Source organism: Lithobates pipiens, unplaced genomic scaffold (genome assembly GCF_037356315.1).
Source record: "Lithobates pipiens isolate NorthernLeopardFrog02 unplaced genomic scaffold, aLitPip1_a1.2 Scaffold_19, whole genome shotgun sequence".
Taxonomy (NCBI): Eukaryota; Metazoa; Chordata; class Amphibia; order Anura; family Ranidae; genus Lithobates; species Lithobates pipiens.
Window position 1 is genome coordinate 26,917,549 of NW_027507764.1, and position 20,353 is coordinate 26,937,901.

The following is a 20,353-nucleotide window of genomic DNA, read 5'->3' on the forward strand; positions in this document are numbered from 1 at the left end:
AGAGGGATCAGGGCTTCCTTCCTCTTTCTGGTGATCCCTCCAGTGATATAAAGATCTATATAGAGGAATCAGGACCTCCTCCCTCCTGCTGGTGATCCCTCTAGTGATATGGGGATCTATATAAATGTAGCACTAACCCCCAAAGGAGCTGCTGGCTAGATTTGGGCTTACTGTTACCTTCTGTCTTCCTCGTTGAACGTCTAGGAGTGTCCCGTGGTAATGACCCAGTAACTTGAGGGGCCGACAACAGATCCACTTGAATGGATTTTATTTGCAAAACGTAGACAATGAACAGTCTCTTAAATTGGGATCAGAGGGTTGGAAAGGGAATTCAGGTAATCTTAGTGTCAAAGTCAAAATGTTAAAGAACTTGCTTACTTTGACTGCATCCAGAGAATAGCCATTTGCAACTGGATGATCACTCAGGTTGGACAGTCCCTCTCTCACAAGGTCTAGCAGCCAACAAGGTGCTTACTCAGGAACAAATCTCTGCCACAGACATTGTTGTAGAACATACAAGATAATATCTCTGGCACAGATGTTGTTGTAGAACACGTAGGGAAACTAAGCTTGAAAACACTCGTAGGATACCTGGATCTTTCAGCCAGCTTGGCGATGTCCACAAGACCGGATTCTCTCGGGTACTTCAGCACTTCCAGTCTCTTACTAAAAAACTAACCCATACGTGGTCTTCTGAAGAGTCCTCCCCTGGAATGCTTGCAGTCGCTGGGTCTCTCCCAAACCGGAGACCGCACCCAACCACCTCAGAATCCTTCTTTAGTTTCCTTGCCTCAGGCTAGCCAGCCCCGAGACCTCAAAATCGGGTGGATCCGCACCCCAGTCCATAGCCTTCCTGGGGGCTGGTCAGGAGGACCAGGACCATGAAGTTAGCACATCATTCTGGACCGGAACCCCGAACCACGTGACGTCAGCATCTTAAATACCCTCTCCCAGAAAGCACAGTGAGAGCACCACTCCCACTGAGCAGGCTCCGAGAGAGAGTGACTTAAGCACCTAACCAGACCATATTTCCATGCCTGCTATAAGAGACAGTGCCCCCTGTGGCCAGGCTGAAAATCTCACAGTCCAGTCAGACTGATGCTGAATTCTAATTTAGATAATTGTACCCAAACCAAACTGCAGTTTAGGCAATTTTAACTTTGAAAAAAACCGCATAGCGTGTGCTCTTCAGGAGCCACCGCTACATAGAGGAATCAGGACCTCCTTCCTCCTGCTGGTGATCCCTCTAGTGATATAGACAGTTTTTAATCATTGCTGTAGGATGCCCTAAAGCAAAAACTACAGTTACAAGTGGAAAAAAAAAATGTAACGTTTAAATGGCAGCTCACAAACACCTCCAATTTTTTTATTTATCATTTTGGTTTTTTTTAATACAAAGAAGCAGTTATTTGTTATTTGCTGGGCAATATTAAAACTTTGATTTCCTTTGCAAATTGATGCTGTAGCACTTTGTCTACATCACAGAGATGCCCCTTCACAAGTAGGATTAGGAAACGCATGTTATTTAAAAGAATTGGACATTTGTAATGTTTCACTTTATTCATTTAAAAACCCCTGCTCCTGGCCAAATCAAATATTTTTTTTTTTTTTTGCATTGGTTCATGTTACACAGATCAGTGCCCACTCCCCCATGTTATTTTTTTACACCTTCTTGGCTATTAGCCCAGAAAATTGACATTTCTAATTTTACAGAACTGGCTCCTATTTATTTCAATGGGGTTCAGGCTTCGCATCTGAACTGAAACCAGGGCAATTCAGCTCACCCTTACTGCCTGTAAGGAATTGACCTTACTAGGGAAGTCGGTGTGAGCTTGTGATATGTAGTGTTGTGATTAAAATGGTATTTCTATATACCTGACAAGGACCAGCTAGGTATAATTACGGCAATTACCACACTTATGAAACACGCTCAGCACTGCAGCACTAAGGAGACGGCCTTTTTCTGAATACAAGAAGAGATGAGTCAAAGTTGATGTTCAGAGCTTGTCTGGTTTAATTCTGGGTGGGTCTACAACTAATATGCGCTATTATTAGCCAATCATTGCATAGAACATGTGTGTGGTTAATACAGAGGTGTACATTACATATCATTAATTATGTCATCTGCTTTCATGAGTCACAGTCATGAGTCCTGTGGCCCAGACATATTGAGACACAATTTCTTTATTTAGACAATACAGAATAAAACTGCTTATGCATGCTAGATTTTCCTATATGTATGCTTTATAGGAAAACCGCTACAGTTTGCAAATACAGAGTTTAAACTAACAGGTTAACCCAAGTTAATCTTATATGAACTTATAAAGATGGAGTCACTCCGGTTCAGCCATATCACATCATGTAGTATTGGTCTTATTATCTTTGACCTCAACTAGTCTAAGAATGGAATCCATCTTTTTATCACCGTACATTGTGATACAACTGAATTGCAATTAGTTTAATTTGCAATTCACTAATTTCTCAAGGATAGTTTTACTACTATCCCATGCTAAGGGAATGTCATCAATGTACCTGTGTCAAGTGAGTACATGGCACAGGTAAGATGTCAACCCATCATCTGAGAAAATGCTTTTGTTCTACCCCAACAGGTTGGTGTAGGACAGGGCACCTGTCACCTCACTGCCAGTGACATTGATTCATATATTACACTTGAATACTAGGAAGCTTGACTCTTGTATAACAGTATGCTTATTATCTACCGAGGTCTCACTCAATCCTCTGTTACATATAGGCTGGGTCCTTAGGATGCTCTGTGCTGCAAAACGGACCCAGTATTGGGGTTCCGACCATTAGGGGGGAGCCTAAGCACACAAGCTCCTTCACTACCAGGGCCTTCCATCACTTTTGATGTCACACCACTTCCTGACTGTTTATGCACTCGGTTCTAGTACTATACTGTAGTAATTAGCAATATAACCTCCTCCAAATATCTTTACTGCTTGTTAGACATTTTTACTTCATCTTCTCTAGCTTGTTGTGTCCCCTAATATACCCTGTTCTTGTGATATGCCATACCTCCTGTTCATGCACCCTTTAAGACTCTTCTGAAGTGACTTCAGACCAGACCAAGTTGAATAACAATAAATGTTCTTTTACTGAAGTTGTTTACATATAACAAATGAACAGTTCTAACAAAGATGTCTTCTGTACACATTCCTGTACATCATCTTCTAAGTGCCCCTTAGTTAGTCCACTGGTGCCTCCGATTGCCTCATGAGGTAGTCATACCTTTTAATAATTGAGAAAGGCCTTGGAATCCTTTGGTGAAACATGAGGCCATGCCATGAATGCCATGAATGCTATGCTATGGCTATTACTTAGGCTGCATTCACAAATGATCACATTGCCGTGCTGCAATCACAACGCTTGTTGCTCAAAAGGGAGAATGAGCTTCTTTTTTGCGAATTAATGGCATCGCAAACGTCCCCAAATTTTGCAGCCATTTGAAAATGTGGGGTAGAATTGCAGCAATTTTTATTTTTTTCCCCCACAATTATATGTGAATCCAGCCTAAAGCTAACAGCCAAAACGCGTAAGCCACTGTATTTACTTTACTCCACCTGCAATACAATTTCAACATTCAGAAGAACAAATTGCTGGCTTTTCTCTCCTTTCTTCATGTTGTATTTGGGTGTTGTGAAGACACCACAAACCAGTGTACTGCCTGCTTGCTTTCTCAGTGAATTGGTTCAGGCGTTCGTTTCTGTACAAAACTTTCATACACCTGGAACACTGACTGGGCTCCCACGAGGGGTGCTTAAGTGCAAAGTAATGGATCACATCCTTAGCAGCATGTCCTTGGCTTGGGTAGACCTGGAAACAACTTGGCCATCTTCCTTCCTTTTTTATGTTTGCCCCAGCAGAGAGCAGTACTTCCCCAAAAAACCTGGGAATCCCCGTCCAGCAGAGTTAACCCTTACCTCCCAGGGAGTACCACTTCAGCAGGGCAAGCACAACTAAAATGTGCAATATTATAACCCAGAAATCTAACCAGTTACATCAATTGAAAAACAATAGAACATAAAAAAAAAAAAGCGTAACCAGCCGACATCCACCTGCTTACATATCCTTCATACACAGTCTATAGAATGACAGCACTCACCTGTGTGCTAGGTTTTTATATGGATAAAGGGTCCATGGACTGGCTGATTGGCATCCTTGGTCAGAGATGAAGTGAAGGATTATGGGGGGGTCTGCAAGTTATTGTTCTGAATTTATTATTATAATAAAATAATAAAATCCTGAGTGGCAATAATAAAATAATTATGTTTCAGGATTACATGTCAATTGCAAACGAATGTGAAGGCGATGTCTTTCCAGCCAAATTGTACCAAGATATTTTGGATTTAGGAAGAGAAGCTGTGATTGGATTCTGGGAATGTCTTTCTGCTTTATGGAAAGACTACCCTAGTCCTAATTTATTGGCAGTTTTGAATGAAATCAACCATACAGGTAACACTATTTTATATTTACAATTTTTACATTTTGCTAAAATACTGTAAAGAAATGTGTATGAAAAATTATGTTTCTCTTATGTTCACTGACTGACACAGCTCCTTTACTTAGACCACCGGGTTGTTACGCCACCTTCAGTAGAGGACTAGACAGAACATGTACAACAAAACCAGAACTTTCTAGTTCCGCCCAAGGGACGGTCCCTTCAGTAACAACCCCCCAGTCTGCATACTGCAGCCTCAGTTTTTTCTGCCTAGTGAAGAAGGATCTAGGAACCCTGCGGGCCCATCGGTCCGTGGATTTTTTTTCTGCAGAAGTTTGCCTTTTGCGCAAGATTAAGATCCTGTGATCTGCTATCAACAGCCGGCTGGGTGACAGGCTGGATACCCTTATCCTTGTAGTCTCCCCAGCCTGGCCAGCGAGTGTGTGCAGACCAGAGCTCCTCGCTGGGTCGGCCACGATATGTCCCCCAGGCTCCAGGGGCGGCCGGTGAGTGTAATGCTCTGGGGCACACATATGACCGGGCTACTGATGTCTGCCTCACAGTGTGCTGGGCCAGCAGCCATCCTGTACTTATCGGAGAGTGGGTCTGTGATGGAATGTTCCCCAGCTTGTCTGGACCGGTAAGTACAGCTCTCCCTGCCTCGGTGGGGCTGAGCAGCTGGGCATTCCCTGGGAGGTCGATTTGTGGTCCCTCTCCTCCCACTCTTCTGTCTCTATCTCCCCTACCCCCATGGGGGATGCTGCATGGGCTGCTGAGCGGTGTGTGTGCCACATAGGGGCCCCTGGGGGGGCTCTCACCTTGGGTGGGGGCTGCGCTGAGTGGCTGTGCCCTGGATGTCTGTAATGTCTCTCCCCTGGGTGTCTGGAGGTCTGTGTCTGCTGATCACTGCAGCGCTGCCGCCATTTCCTCTGCCTGTTTTTTCACTGTCTCTCATGTATACAGTGCTCGGCGGCCATTTTTGGTGTGACCAAGGAGAAGCAGACTCCATTTTTCTGTAGTCCAGCGGCCATTTTCCCTGTGATTATGTCCTTTGTACAGGACGCTCGGTGGCCATTTTGTTAAAACCTAAACATGTTTTTCACAATCTGCGCTGAGTCTCTCACAGGCATCTAGGAGCTAACACAGGATATGGGCACACTTAGCTGGAAAGCGCAGAACTCGGTCAGGGGAGTCCTGTGGTGGGGGCCCCTCAGCCGGAAGTTAGGACAGTGATGGTCCCACCCTCCTAAGTCCCCAACAGGTGGCAGACAGGGTAGGGTCAGCATGGCTTCAGAAACTGGTATTTCTTCCCCCGAAATCCAGGCAATTGCAGACATTGTAGTGTCCCTGGATGCTTTGTCGTGGTCCTTAACATGTTCGTTGCCAAGATGGAGGCGGTGTGTGGGAGCAAAGGTGGTAAAAAGCAGCCCCTGCCCCCCCCCATCCTCCTGGGAGAGCTCTGATGCAGACTAGGGGCCCCACTGAGGCTGGTGACCCCTGCTTTGTTTCAGATGATGCTGACCAGGACCGATCGGACAGTGAGGATGAGTCCCCGTCTGGGTCCGAGCATGACAAAGCGCTTGTTGGAGCACTTATCACAGCTGCAAATTCAGGATACAGCAGATCCCTCTGCTGATGTAGTGGTCCCCTTTTGGTTCCCATAAGCCAGCCCGTGCACCTAAGGTGTTTCCGTATCTGACTTATTTTGATAAGTTCATATACAAGGAATGGGGTCGACCACAACAGACCCTTTTAGTCCCTAAATACATGGCAGTGTGTTACCCCCCTCCTCTGGTCGTGGACCCCCCAGTATCCAGGATAAACAAAGTAACCACGATCCATTAGAGGGGACTCCTGCCTTTAAGGATCCCACGGACAGGAAGGCAGAGGCAGTGGCCCGTTATTTGTTTACGTTTGTGGGGTCAGCAATGCGACCAGTACTGGCATCAGCACTTGTGTCACAGACACTTACTGAGTGGGCAAAACTTTTGCACCATGAATTGGGGGAGCAACCGGCTTCTCCTGTCTGCATGCAACTAGCAGACCAGTTAGTGCAAAGCCTTAAGTACATTTGTGACACGGCCCTGGATACCCTCCCTCAGCAGTGGTGCTGAGGCCCCTGATTTGGCTAAAATGCTGGTCGGCTGACCAGGCATCTAAAAAAAGCCCTGCCGGATTTACCCTTCCTTGGTGAGCGGATCTTTGGAGCTTCATTGGACGACATTATTAAGAATGCCACAGGTGGTAAGAGTACCTTACGCCCACAGGCCAGGAAGGCTAAGGGGCCACGCCATAGGCAAGGGCCCTAATTTTCCACTCACAAGCGGCTTTTTTGTCCGCCCGGGGTTTCAGCCAAAACATCCCCAGCCTGACAGGACGGCCTCTGAAGGACAAAAGTGTCCCTGGAACTTCAAGCATAACAAGCCTGCGAGCAAAAGTGCTACCGCATGAAGGTTTGCCCCCCCCCCCCCCGCAACACAGGTGGGGGACAAACAAACAAACAATAGAGGTAAGCCCAGACAAAAATAAGCACCACATCCCAGATAATGAAAACAAAACAGAAAGGGACATTGGGGTTAAAAAAACCCCTGAACTTTTAAGGTACTGGATAATGAATGGTTGGTTAGGATCACAGAAACAAATTAATTATACTTAAAAAATGTTTTTTATTTACAAACAATAAAAACATTGTATCCATTATCTGAATGGTATTACCAATCAATACATCTCACCAAAGTGGTAAAACATAAAACAACTAATCATTCCATAGTATACCACGCTACATGTTTCGCTTGTTTAGCTTCTTCAGGAGTGAACTAGAAAACATAGTGGATAGTATTAGTGATATCTCTGAACCAATAACAATAATGGCCAGTAGGTGGAGCCTTAGTATCGGAGTTCCCGGGTAAAAGTGCAAGCTCACATAAATGGACCACAGGAGGGCTAATAATATAAGTAAATGAACCTGGCAAGAGAGATAATAGATCAACACAAACTCAAATAGTTCAGCATGCGGGGTAACAACTGAGTCCCAAATGGACGTGAAATATAGATAGGGTAAACAAGTACCTCAAATTAATAAATAACATGGGTTGAACCGAACAAGTCAAACTCATGAGAATAGTAAAATCCTCAGAACTGTGCGTTATGCAGTCAAGATCGGTTTCCACAGAGACAATCGATTCATACAAGCAAGAATTAGAGAGGTAAAAAAACAAAAAAAAAACACAATAAAATAAATATATTCATTGTTAAGTGTTGAGGAAGGAGACAGGTTCAATCCAATACATACCTTTAATCAATATCAAGTCCCAATTTAAACCAAGGAACTGCTAATGTAGAAATAATCCACTCCAATAGAATAGCTATCAGGCCGGCCAGAAAGCAAGCGGTAAATGAGCCGCATTTATATAGCCCTCCCAGTCTGGCGGCATCTGACATCACCGCCGGAACTGTGGGCGCATAGAGGGTAGGAGGACGCCGTGCAAACCACTCCCCAAATCCTAATGACGCATCAAGCGTCAAACCTAGAGTTACCGCATGGACATCAGACCCATTGAGATCTTCACCGGGGGATGACGCTCACAGTGTCAGCCTAACCCGGAAGAAACAAATATGGCGGCGCCCAGCAAGGACTCACCGGAAGTGGCGCTGATACAGCGTCAGTCTTAACTGGAAGTGACTCATCGGGAATAAAAAGAAAAACCAAAGATTTAATACACCACATGCGCCATCTTAGGTAATGGAAAAACCAACCCAAAGCTATTAGGTATATGTGGGCAAATGATCGTCCCAAAAGGGACATGTAAACACAGGGGATAGGACTGACGAACGTGCTAAAGCCCTAAAGAAAGGGCGCAGAAGGGACCCTGATACCCAATTATGTATCCCAATCTCTCTGAGCCCCGGGCGCCTATGTGGTCCTCCATCGTAAGAAAAAGAGATGGATAAATGAGTCTGCAATACCACAAAACTCGGCATAAGGCTACCTTTAAAATAATACACAGTAGAATTGTTGATGGGCACTGAGGCCATATAGGGTCTAAGCAGACAAAAAAAAAAAAAAAATTTTCTTTGAAAATTAATCCAATCTAAATAAATGTTATTACAGAAAACATTTATAGCTCATGGCATCATTAAGTCCAGGAGACTTTAATGCCGACAGGTCATAAATCCATTTGGCCTCACGCTGCAGAAGGCTTTTGTCATAGTCACCCCCTCTAGGACCAGGTGGAATGTGCTCCAATGCAAAGAAGTGTATTTTGGTGCTGTCAAATCCATGACTAAGGCCCACATGACGACTAATAGGGGTTTCCATGCATTTTTTCAAGATAAGAGACACATGGTCTCTAATATGGCAGAAGAAAGGCCTCTTGGTTTTGCCTATATAATAGGCATTGCACTCACATTGCATGAGATAAACAATGCCAATAGATTGGCAGTTGGCAATAAACCTAGGTTTGAACATTTTTCCATTTGGTAAAAGGATGGATCTCGCCGCATAGACGTATCTACATAAAGTGGGGGGGGGGGGCGCCTTCGGGAGTTTGCAGCCCGGTGAGCCTCTCGGTTGTCCTACCAATGGGTCTGCGATTTGATTTCCTCTGGCTACAAGATAGAATCTCTCTCTTGGCCACCAAACAGATTCTTCCCATCCAGTATCCTTACTCCCGGCTCGCCGGGAGGCCCTAATGGGGGCGGTAAGGGACCTGCTGAGTCGCGGGGTGATAGTACCTGTTCCAGAGCCGGAAAGATTCCAGGGGTTCTACTCCAATCTGTAGTCCCCCAAAAAGGAAGGGGTACGTCCAATCTTGAACCTGAAATCCCTCAATTGCTTTGTAAAAGTACAGAGATTCAGAATGGAATCAGTTCGCTCAGTAGTCGCTGCACTCCATCAAGGGGACTCCCTGGCATCTTTGGACATCCAGGATGCGTACCTACACATACCCATATGCCTACAGCATCAGAAGTTTCTGTGATTTGCTGTTGGGGAAGCCCACTACCAGTTTGTGGCTCTCCCTTTTGGCTTGGCATCAGCCCCCCGAGTCTTTACCAAGGTATTGGCTCCAATTTTGGCATTGCTATGACAACGCAGGATCTCAATCATAGGTTACCTAGGCGATTCTCTCCTGAGAGCATCTTCCGCCTACGAATTAGAGGAGGATGTGGTGATCACCACGCAGACCCCGCAGGAATTTGGGTGGCTGTTGAACCTAAAAAAGTCGGTGATTGTACCAACTCAGCGCTTGGAGTACCTAGGCCTATTGCTGGACTCTATGGAAATGAAAGTGTCTCTCCCTTCAGACAAGCTGCAGATGCTCAGAGCCGCAGTGAAACTGTTGATGAACCGCGGGTGGTCATCGCTACTCTTCTGCATGCAAGTCCTGGGACTCATGGTGGCCTCCTTCGAGGCAGTACCATATGCCCAGTTTCACCCCAGAGTCTTGCAGAAGGAGATATTGACGAAATGGGACAAATCTCGGTTGTCCCTGGATTGGCGGATTCAGGTGAGCCAGTCAGTCAGGGACTCCCTACTCTGGTGGCTGAGATCCCCTGCACTTCGGTCTGGGAAGTTGTTGCTACCTCTGAGTTGGACAGTGATCACAGTGGACAACAGCCTAACCAGCTGGGGTGGAATACTGGGAGTACAGTCGACCCAGGGCCTCTGGTTGGCGGAGTGTCAGGGCTGGCTTAGCCCTTCCTTCTCTGGGCTGGCTGCTCAGCTGTTGGCTAATTGCCAGCTCTCTTCTCTTTCCACAGTTACCAGCTGTTCCTGATGATGCTCGTCTGACCTGCCTACTTTAAGCCTTCCTGCTCACTTTTTCATTTGCCTTCCCATTGGTCACATCACAGGGAACCATCTCCTGCTGTCTGTTTCAAGACTGGCTTGCTGACATCCCACCTGGCTTCTTATCCTGCTTGCGGTTGCTCTCCTTGGATCCCAGACTTCCAGCCTGGCTGATTACCTGATCTGGTTAATGAACTTTGGACTGGCTGACTACCCGATCTGGCTACAGGACTCTGTCTATGCTTGACTACGCTTTTTTTTTATTTACCTTTTTTATTTTTATTAATAAACAAGTGTAATTTAATTGTACTTCTGTCTCAGTCTGTTTTATGGTTTCTGAAAGCACGCGAAGGCCATGAATTCAGAAGATACAGTCAATCCACTTGTTGGTAATATTTTTTCCAGATTGGATGAGCAAGATCACCGCATGGATCAGTTTGCCTTGGCGTTACAAACGCTCCTGAATCGCACGGCTCATCTGGAATCCCCCACGGTGGCTGCTCCGGTACAACCTGAGTCGCAGGCCGTCCCTGCTGATGTGCCAGTCTCTGTGCAGGCACCCGCCTTGAGTATTACCTCTATAAGAGGTATGTCTGGTTTTGCTCTGCTTCCCCATCGATTTTGGGGGCGATCCAGTTCAATGCAGAGGGTTTCTCAATCAGGTTGAGATATACTTTGAAATGCTGCCCCAGGTGTTTCCCACGGACAGAAGCAAAGTAGGTTTCATGATATCTTTGCTTTCTGAGAGAGCCTTGGCCTGGGCTAACCCTCTATGGGAGACGCAAAAACCTGTTGTCTTGAGTTACCCTCAGTTTGTGGCCTCCTTTAAAAGGGTTTATGACGTTCCCGCATGCTCCGCTTCTGCTGCCAAGTGCCTCATGTCTATCAGAGTATGAGAACTGCTGCTGACTACGCCATTGAATTCCGTACTCTGGCAGCAGAGGTTGCTTGGAACAATGAGGCCCTCGTGGCTGCTTTTTCTCATGGTCTCTCGGATTCCATCAAGGATGAGATAGCATCCCGAGATATACCCACTGAGCTGGAGAGCTTCATCTCGTTTGCCATCCTCATTGGCTCCAGACTCAGAGAAAGACTTTCTCTTAAGGAGCACTTGCGGAAGCCTCCTGTATGTTTGCCTCCGAGCTTTGTAGTACCTCCCATGCCTCCCTCACCTCCCATGCCTCCCTCACCTCCCATGCCTCCTGGTACCGAGTTGGTCAGTGAAGATGAACCCATGCACCTGGGCTTCACGCGTCTCTCTGCGGATGAGAGAGCCTTTAGGAGGAGGGAGAGATTGTGCCTTTATTGTGGCCAGGCAGGTCACTTTTTGAAGTCTTGTCCTACCTGTCCAGGGAACGACCGAACCTTGAGGTCCTGTCATGGACAGACCTTAGGTGGCGTTGTTTTGTCCCCAGTTATCCAGAAGGATAAGCCCCTGGTTTTGGTCACCCTTTCTTGGGCTGAGTCCTCCATCGAGATACAGGTTCTAATCAACTCTGGGGCTGCAGGCCTGTTCATTGATGCTGCATTTGTTTCGCAGCACTCGATTTCGCTGCAGCTGTGTGACACTCCACTTGCCATTGAGGCTCTTGACGGGAGACCTTTACAGCCTGCCCATGTGACTCATGAGACGATTCTGTTGTCCATGGCCGTAGGGGCTCTTCACCATGAGATAATCCAATTCCAAGTTATTTCCTCACCCAGATTTCCGCTGGTTATTGGTTATCCTTGGTTACAGAGGCACAACCCCTCTTTTGATTGGCTCCGTGCTGAGGTTCTATTCTGGTCACCACAATGCAGTGAGACATGCTTCCTGAAGGTATCCAATGTCTTGTGCACCGCTTCACTCCCCTCCTTGCCGGAGGAGTACTGTGATTTTGGCAATGTCTTTGATAAAGGTCAAGCTAGTAGTTTGCCTCCACACCGGCCTTATGATTGCGCAATTGACCTTCAACCTGGTGCCATACCTCCTCGTGGCCGGGTTTACCCTTTGTCGGTCTTGGAGGATAAGGCCATGGAGGAGTATGTTGCTGACACACTTTCTTGAGGTTTCATCCGCAAGTCCTTGTCTCCTGCTGGTGCTGGTTTCTTCTTTGTGAAAAAGAGCGGTGAACTGAGACCTTGTATAGAAAAGAGGAGTCTCAATCGTGTCACAATTAGGAATGCCTACCCAATTCCATTGATTACAAAGTTATTTGACCGCCTCAAGAGAGCAACGGTTTTCACAAAGCTTGACCTGAGAGGGGCACACAATCTTGTGCGCATTAAGGAGGGCGACGAGTGGAAAACGGCGTTTAATACCAGAACAGGCCATTATGAATACCTGGCAATGCCTTTTGGCCTTTGTAATGCCCCAGCAGTTTTCCAGGAATTTATTAACGATGTCCTCTTTGTTTTGTTGATTTGTTGCAATTGTGTGTGGTGGTTTATCTCGATGATATCCTCATATTTTCCAAGTCCCTGGAGAGCCACCATACAGATGTCTGTCGTGTACTTCAGAAACTAAGAGAGAACAATCTCTATTGTAAACTGGAGAAGAAGTGCGAGTTCCATCGTGAACAGGTTACATTCCTGGTTTATGTAATTTCCACTGCTGGTTTTTCGATGGACCCAGAGAAACTGTCAGCAGTCCTACAGTGGCCTCGACCCATGGGTTTACGTCCTCTGCAGCGCTTCCTGGGCTTTGCCAACTACTATTGGAAGTTTATTCGAACTTCTCGCCTCTGGTCAAGCCTTTGACTGATATGACCAGAAAGGACGGTAACCGACAGAGTTGGTTTCCGGGGTCCATTAAGGCCTTTGAGGCTCTCAAGACTGCCTTTGTTTCTGCTCCTATGTTGGCACATCCTGATCTTACGTTGCCTTTTATCCTAGAAGTTGATACTTCTGAGACTGGAGTTGGCGCCCTTCTGTCTCAACGTCCTAACTCTGAGAGCGCTATGCATCCGTGTGGCTACTTTTCCAAGAAATTGTCACCTGCTGAGTTCAATTATGAGATTGGTGACAGATTGGCGATCATTTTAGCCCTGAAAGAATGGAGATATCTCCTTGAAGGTACCGCTGTGCCCGTTCTTATTCTTACTGACCATAAGAATCTTGCATTCTTGTCTGAGGCTAAGCGACTCTCTCCCAGAAGGGCGTGATGGGCTCTTTTCTTGTCGAGCTTTAATTACATTGTCTCATTCTTACCCAGTACTAAGAATGTAAGGGCTAATGCCTTGTCACGACAATTTTCCTCCACTTCCAATTCAGAGTCGGTTCCAGTTCCTATGATTCCTCCTGATCGTATCTTGGCTACGGTTCACACCAGTCTTACTTCTCCTTTGGGTGACAAAATTCTTGCTGCTCAGGTCCATGCTCCTCCTGATAAACCTTGTGACCGCTGCTTTGTCCCGGAGAGTCTCCGTACTGCAGTGCTCCAGACTTACCGTTCTCCCAAGGCAGCTGGCCATCCTGGGAAGAATCAACTCATTTGGGCCATCTCCCAACAATTATGGTGGCCTAGTCTAAGGGCTGATATTACTGCCTGCGTAGCTGCCTGTCCCGTGTGTGCTCAGAGTAAGACTCCACGACACCTTCCAGTGGGCCTCCTACAACCCATACCCAATGGAGAGAGGCCCTGGACTCACCGGTCTATGGATTTCATTGTGGAATTGCCCAACTCCCAAGACAACACGGTTATCCTTATGGTGGTTGACCGGTTCTCAAAGATGTGTCATTGTATTCCACTTAAGAAGTTGCCCACCTCTAAGGAACTGGCTTCCATTTTTGCTCGGGAGATATTTCGCTTACATGGACTACCCAAGGTGATTGGTGTATGTAAGGGCTCCTGCGCTGTATATGAAAATGGAGAAAATATTATATCTGACTGGGTGCTGCGAACACTTTATGAGTTAACTCATATACTGTAGATCTAAAATTGGTAAAAATTGATGTTGCGCTCCCACAAATAAGTGAAAAGGAAGGGGGAAAAAAACCTATCCCGCAAAAAATAGATCCTTATTTGAATAGTGTAAAAAAAGGAAACTTATACCAGAGTTTTAAGTAAAGTGCTCAGGTGCATGGTATGTCTGTCTAAAATTAATAAAAATATCATACATAAATAAATTAATAGACCAAGAAAGCAAGCAATTAATGTGTAAACGACAAAGTATCACTCGTGCTGTGATATAGAGCCAGTGATCAAACAAAGTGCTGATGTGCATATAATATCGCTTATAGCAAATCGACATAAAAAAAAAAAAAAAAAAAACAATATTAATATTCAAAGTGGCCAATATGATAGTCCAATGGTGGGTAATACAGTACAGATTTGCGATATTATATGCACATCAGCACTTTATTTGTTTGATCACTGGCTCTATATCACAGCACGAGTGATACTTTGTCATTTACACATTAATTGCTTGCTTTCTTGGTCTATTAATTTATTTATGTATGATATTTTTTTAATAAAGTTCTGTTTATTAGATGCCGGGGAGGGGGAGGAGTTTATTTGCCCTTCTTGGCTTTGATCTTCCTCAGGTAGAACTCCAACTCCTTTCCTTCAAGAACGTATCCGTCCGCTCGGCCGCACTGTCCTGGCCTAGAGGCGATGCATGCAAGCAGTTTTCCCTGTTAAAATTGTTCCTCCAGCAGAGGGCTGATCTTTGCCGTCTTTTTGCGATCGTCATCTTTTTTCTGGGTTTTCTTGGATCTATTTTGGCTCCCTTCTTGCGCCCGAGCGGTGTGGCGTAGTGCGCCTCGTACCACTGTCTGTAGGGGGTGCTGTCGATCAGGAGGATGCAGTTCTTCACCAGAGTCTTGGTTCTGACCAGCTCGTTGTTCGATGCGTTGTAGACGACATCGATGATTCTGGTCTTCCGGGTGCAGCACTCAGATCCCCAAGAAAAGTTTCCGGCGTCCAACCTCAGAGAGCGGTACTTCTTATTCCCTCCCCGGACTCTCACGGTGTGGATGCGGCACGGGTCGATCTTGGTGTTGGCGCTGGCTGGAAAGAGGACTATGTATGATATTTTTATAAATTTTAGACAGACATACCATGCACCTGAGTACTTTACTTAAAACTCTGGTATAAGTTTCCTTTTTTTACACTATTCAAATAAGGATATATTTTTGCGGGATATATGTTTTTTTCCCTTCCTTTTCACTTATTTGTGGGAGCGTAACATCAATTTTTTACCAATTTTATACCCAAGATGATTGTCTCAGATAGGGGCAGTCAGTTTGTCTCCTGGTTCTGGCGAGTCTTTTGTGCACAGTTGGGAATCCAGCTTGCGTTCTCTCCTGCGTATCACCCGCAGTCTAATGGGGCCGCAGAACGAGCCAAACAGTCCTTGGAGCAATTCCTACGTTGCTATATTTCTGACCATCATAACAACTGGTCTGACCTATTACCTTGGGCAGAGTTTCTGCCTCCCGATTGTCTCCATTTATGGCGAATTATGGTTTCCAACCTTCCATGTTGCCTGACTCGTTTGTTCCGCAGAGTATTCCTGCATTAGAGGAGCATCTCTGTGGTCTTCGTTCCACTTGGGTACAAGTCCAGGAGGCTTTGCGTCATGCTAATGATAGGTACAGACTCCATGCTGACTGCAGACGCCTGCCTGCTCCTTCCTACCAGGTTGGGGACAGGGTCTGGCTTTCATCTTGCAACCTCCAGCTTCGTATTCCTTCACTGAAGTTTGCACCTCGGTTTATTGGGCCGTTCCGTATCCTTCGCAGGATTAACCCAGTAGCTTACGCGTTGGACTTTCCTCCTAGTATGCGCATCTCTAATGTGTTTCATGTCTCCTTATTGAAACCGTTGTTCTGTAACCGATTTACCACCTTGGTGCCACATCCTCACCCTATTCAGGTTGAGAACCATGAGGAGTATGAGGTACAATCCATTGTTGACTCCCGTAGGTTTCCGCGGGCGCATACAGTACCTGGTGCATTGGAAGGGGTACTGTCAAGAAGGTCAGCACGATCGTCCAACTGTTCCCGGAGGTTCTATTCGCAAAGTCTTTGGTAAAAGTGCCGGTCAGCCCACGCGGGTGCGCGCTAATGCGGGTGAGCGCATGCGGGTGTGCATTAATGTTGGTGGGTGCGCGCTGTTGCTGCCGGGCACACGCGGGTGCGCGCTAGTGATGTTGGGCGCACGTGGGTGCGCGGAGAGGTTGGTGTGCCCGTGCGGGAGTGCGCGTGAACACGACGTGACAGCTCTTGGCGCCAAAGGGGTTATTTAAAGGGACCTGTTACCTTGCCTCCTTGCTGTCTGGTCTACAGCGTTCCTGAAGAGACCCCCCTGTACTTCTCTGATTCCTGCTTACTCTTGTGACTCGGCTTACCCCTGACGACTCCTTGCTTGCTGCCTGCCTACGACCCCGGCTTGTCTGACGATTCACCTGCCTGCTGATTCGGTGCCTTACCTGCCTGCCTGTTCCTGACCCGGCCTGTCCACGACTACATCCTGTCTGCTGTTCCGCTACTGTTCCTGCCTTCCAGTATTCTACTCTACCTGCTTGAAGGTCTGCAGAGTGAACCGTACTACAAGACGCCTCCCCCGCTTCTCCAGCGTGTGTGTTCCTGCAGCTCCTGCTCCCTGCCGACCCCAGTTCCAGCCTGCATCTGGTCCTCCTCAGTTCCTGGAGCCTCACTAGGACAAGGGCAGCACCAGGATAAAGGTCCTGCGATTCTCAAGATCTGGCAGGAGCAATGTCAAGAGCAGAGGGATTTCTCCAGTTTTTTTCCTCTAGGTTACAACTAGAGTTCCGAGAGCACGGGTGGCTCAGTCGGCTTTTGATCTGAGGGTCCGGGGTTCGGGCCACTGTTTGGGTGCAGCCTGTGGGGTCCTTGGGCTGCTGATGGGGTCTTTATGCAAGAGTTTCTGCCTCCTCTGAGAATGTTCCTAAGGATCCAGAGGAAAAAAAAGTCTTTCTGGCCTCTGGATCAGCTGTTATCCCAGTCGGTGATATCAGAGGTTCCCTTAGTGGAACGGGTTTTTTTTTGGCTCAAACCTTTTAAGGTTCCAGAACCAAACAGAGAGGTAAGACCCATTCCAGATCTTGAAGATCTGAATCGGCACTTAAACATCCGATCCTTTCATAATTCGATTGGCTGTCCATCCTGCAAGGAGGGGAGTTGTATATCTCCATGTGTTAAGTTTCCCACTGACCAGAAATTTATGCGGTTTGAAATATAAAATTATTTTTTCAGTTGTGGCCCTGCCATTCAGCTTTGCCACAGCACCTTGAGTGTTCTGAAAGATTCTGGCACCTCCTTTAGCCAGATTGCGGGCTCAAGGCATAGCAGTCCTAGCCTATTAGAAAATCTACTTTTAATAGATCATTCAGTCTCAGATCTAAAACCAGAGTCTGATCTCAGCCGTAAATATCTGAAATCTCTAGGTTGGATTCTCAACCTAGGAAGATTCTCCTTAAAACCATCAAGGAGATTACAGTACTTTGGGGATGGTTATAGATACCATACAGAAGAAGGTATTCTTACCCCAGACAAAAATCCATTCCATTGTAGGACTAAGTCAACTTATCAAATCAAAGAAAAATCCTTCCATTTGGCTGTGCATGAGATTGTTAGGGGAAATGGTGGCCTCCTTCAAGGCTGTCTCTTACGCGCAGTGTTACTCAAAGACTGCTTCAAGACACCGCCCTGTCAGTCTGGAATAAAAATTCAGGCCTTGTTTGTTTCCAATATGCTTGGCTTCCAACATAGTCAGAGCCTAAATTGGTGGTTGTTATCCAGCAAAAGGAAATGTTTTTATCCTGAAAGGTGTTAACAGATGCCAGCCTTCTAGGCTGGGGGGCAGCCCTGGAAGAATATTCTGTCCAGGGGAGATGCTCCAAGTTAGAGGACCTTGCCTATCAACTTTTTTGGAAGTTTCAGGCAGTACATCTGGCCCTAGAATCTTGGTGGTCAGACTACGGGACTGTCCTGACAGGATTCAGTCTGACAAGGCCACGACAGTGGCTTACATCAATCACCAGGGGGGCACGAGAGGTCGTGCAGCCCAAAAAGAGGTGAATAATGTTCTAGCTTTGGCAGCACACAGCACTCCTTGCCTATCGGCAATTCTCATTTTTCAGGCGTACTACTTGAGTCGCCAACAATTATTTCCAGGAGAATGATCTCTTCACCCCAACATCTTCCTTGCAATATGTCAGGAGATGGGGTATTCTGGACATGGACCTGTCCATGTCCAGATTCTTTAACAAAGTCAACAAATTTATGTTCAGAACAAGGGGTCCGCTAGCAGGCGGAACAGGCACAGTAGTCTTCCCATGGGATCAGTTTTCACTGATCTGTGCATTTCCTCCAGTTCTGCTACTTCAGCGCCTTCTCCATAGGATTAAGCAGGAACAAAAGGAGGTGATTCTGGTGGCCCCAGCGGGTCCCATAAGATTTACTGAGATCATAAAGATGGCAGTAGGAGTCCTTCAGACTCTGCCATTATAGCCATACCTTCTTGCACAAGGTCCGGTATTTCATCCTACCTTACGGACAAAAAATTTAGCAGGTCTGACTATTGAATCCCACTCTATAAAACATTGTGGGTGATCTCCTTTGGTAGTCTCTACTTTGATTAATGCCAGGAAGCCTGCTTCCAGAATCACTTACTATAGAGTCTGGAAGGCATATGTTTCTTGGTGTGGATCCAGGGGTTGGCACCCCAGGAAGTATGTCATAGGCAGGATTCCTGATGTCCTGCATATGGGATCTGGAATGAAGCTGGCCTTGACTTCTATCAAGAGCCAGATCCTGGCCTTGTCATTGTTTTTTCCTATGGCCATTTGCTTCCCGCTCTTGGTGCATAACTTATTCGGGGGATAACTGTTTATTCCCCCTATCAAGGCACCTCTAAATCCTTGGGATTTAAAATTGGTCTTATCGGCTTTGCTGAATCAGCCATTTGAATCTTTACGAGAAATTTCCTTGGTTCTTTGACAAGAAAGATGATCTTTTCCGCTTGTCATTTCTTCTGTTAGAAGAGTATCAGAACTAGCGGCTCTGTCTTGTAAGAGCCATACTTCTTCATGCATAAGGATGAGGTGGTTTTATGTCCTCATCCTGAATTCCAACCAAAAGTGGTAACAGGTTTTCATTTAAACCAAGAGATACTTCCTTATTTCTCCCCAGAGCCTTAATCTAGGGAAGAGAAGGTACTACATTCTCTTGATGTAGTAAGAGTGATCAGAGTCTATTTAAAGGCAACCGCTCAGGTTTGCAAAACACAGGTTTTGTTTGTACTGCCAGAGGGTCCAAGATATGGACAGGCAGTGTCAAGATCCACTATTTTCCAAATGGATTTGTCAAGTGATTATTTAAGCTTCAGCTTAAAGAAGAAAATTCTTCCTTCTCACGTTGGAGCACACTCATCCAGGGCAATTAGTGCCTCTTGGGTGGTGCATCATCAGGCCTCTATGGCTCAGATCTGTAAGACCGCGACTTGGTCTTCAGTTCATACGTTTATCAGAATTTATCAAATCTATATTAAAGGTCATGAGGATATTGCCTTTGGGCTCAGTATACTGCAGGCTGCAGTATGAGTCCTCTGGCCTCCTGTTTTTTTGTTCTGTCTCCCCCCCTTCAGTTGCCATTGCTATGGGGCATCCCACATAGTAAGTAATATGGCTCTGTGTCCCCTGATGTAAGAAAAGAAAACAGGATTTTTATAAAAGCTTACCTGTAAATCCTTTTCTTTTATGTACATCAGGGGACACAGAGGTCCCTCCCTTCTTATTATACACTTGTATTGCTTGGCTCCAAAACTGAGGACTCACAGTAATGGGAGGGGGTTATATGGGGGAAGTACGAGCCTTAGTGGCGTGCCAGTGTCCAGCACCTGTGGGTCCGATATTTAACCCACATAGTAATAACTATGGCCCTGTGTCCCCTGATGTACATCAAAGAAAAGGATTTTACAGGTAAGCTGTTATAAAAAAAAAAACTATTTTTATTTTTTTGATTGGTGGGGGGGGGGGGGGGGGGTTTGAACCTTTGTCAAGTTTTAATTACTTTCTGTGTCTCTGCTAGAGAGAGTCACACTATTTGTACTGGTCACCATTATCACCGGGAATGGAAGTGAACATTTTTCAAAGGGATTA

At 46.1% G+C, this 20,353-nt stretch overlaps 1 protein-coding gene and 1 pseudogene across 5 annotated transcripts in view; one reads left to right on the forward strand and one right to left on the reverse strand.

The window, feature by feature from the left end:
• Nucleotides 1–20,353, forward strand: part of LOC143995854 (NACHT, LRR and PYD domains-containing protein 3-like) — a 180,914-nt gene that overhangs the window by 23,700 nt on the left and 136,861 nt on the right. For all 5 annotated transcript variants that reach the window (XM_077490582.1, XM_077490581.1, XM_077490583.1 and 2 more), the window contains exon 4: nt 4,296–4,473. In XM_077490582.1, the coding sequence (XP_077346708.1) occupies nt 4,296–4,473 (178 nt within the window). The remainder of the gene's footprint in view (nt 1–4,295; nt 4,474–20,353) is intronic.
• LOC143997872 (small ribosomal subunit protein eS8 pseudogene) lies at nt 14,691–20,313 on the reverse strand (annotated as a pseudogene).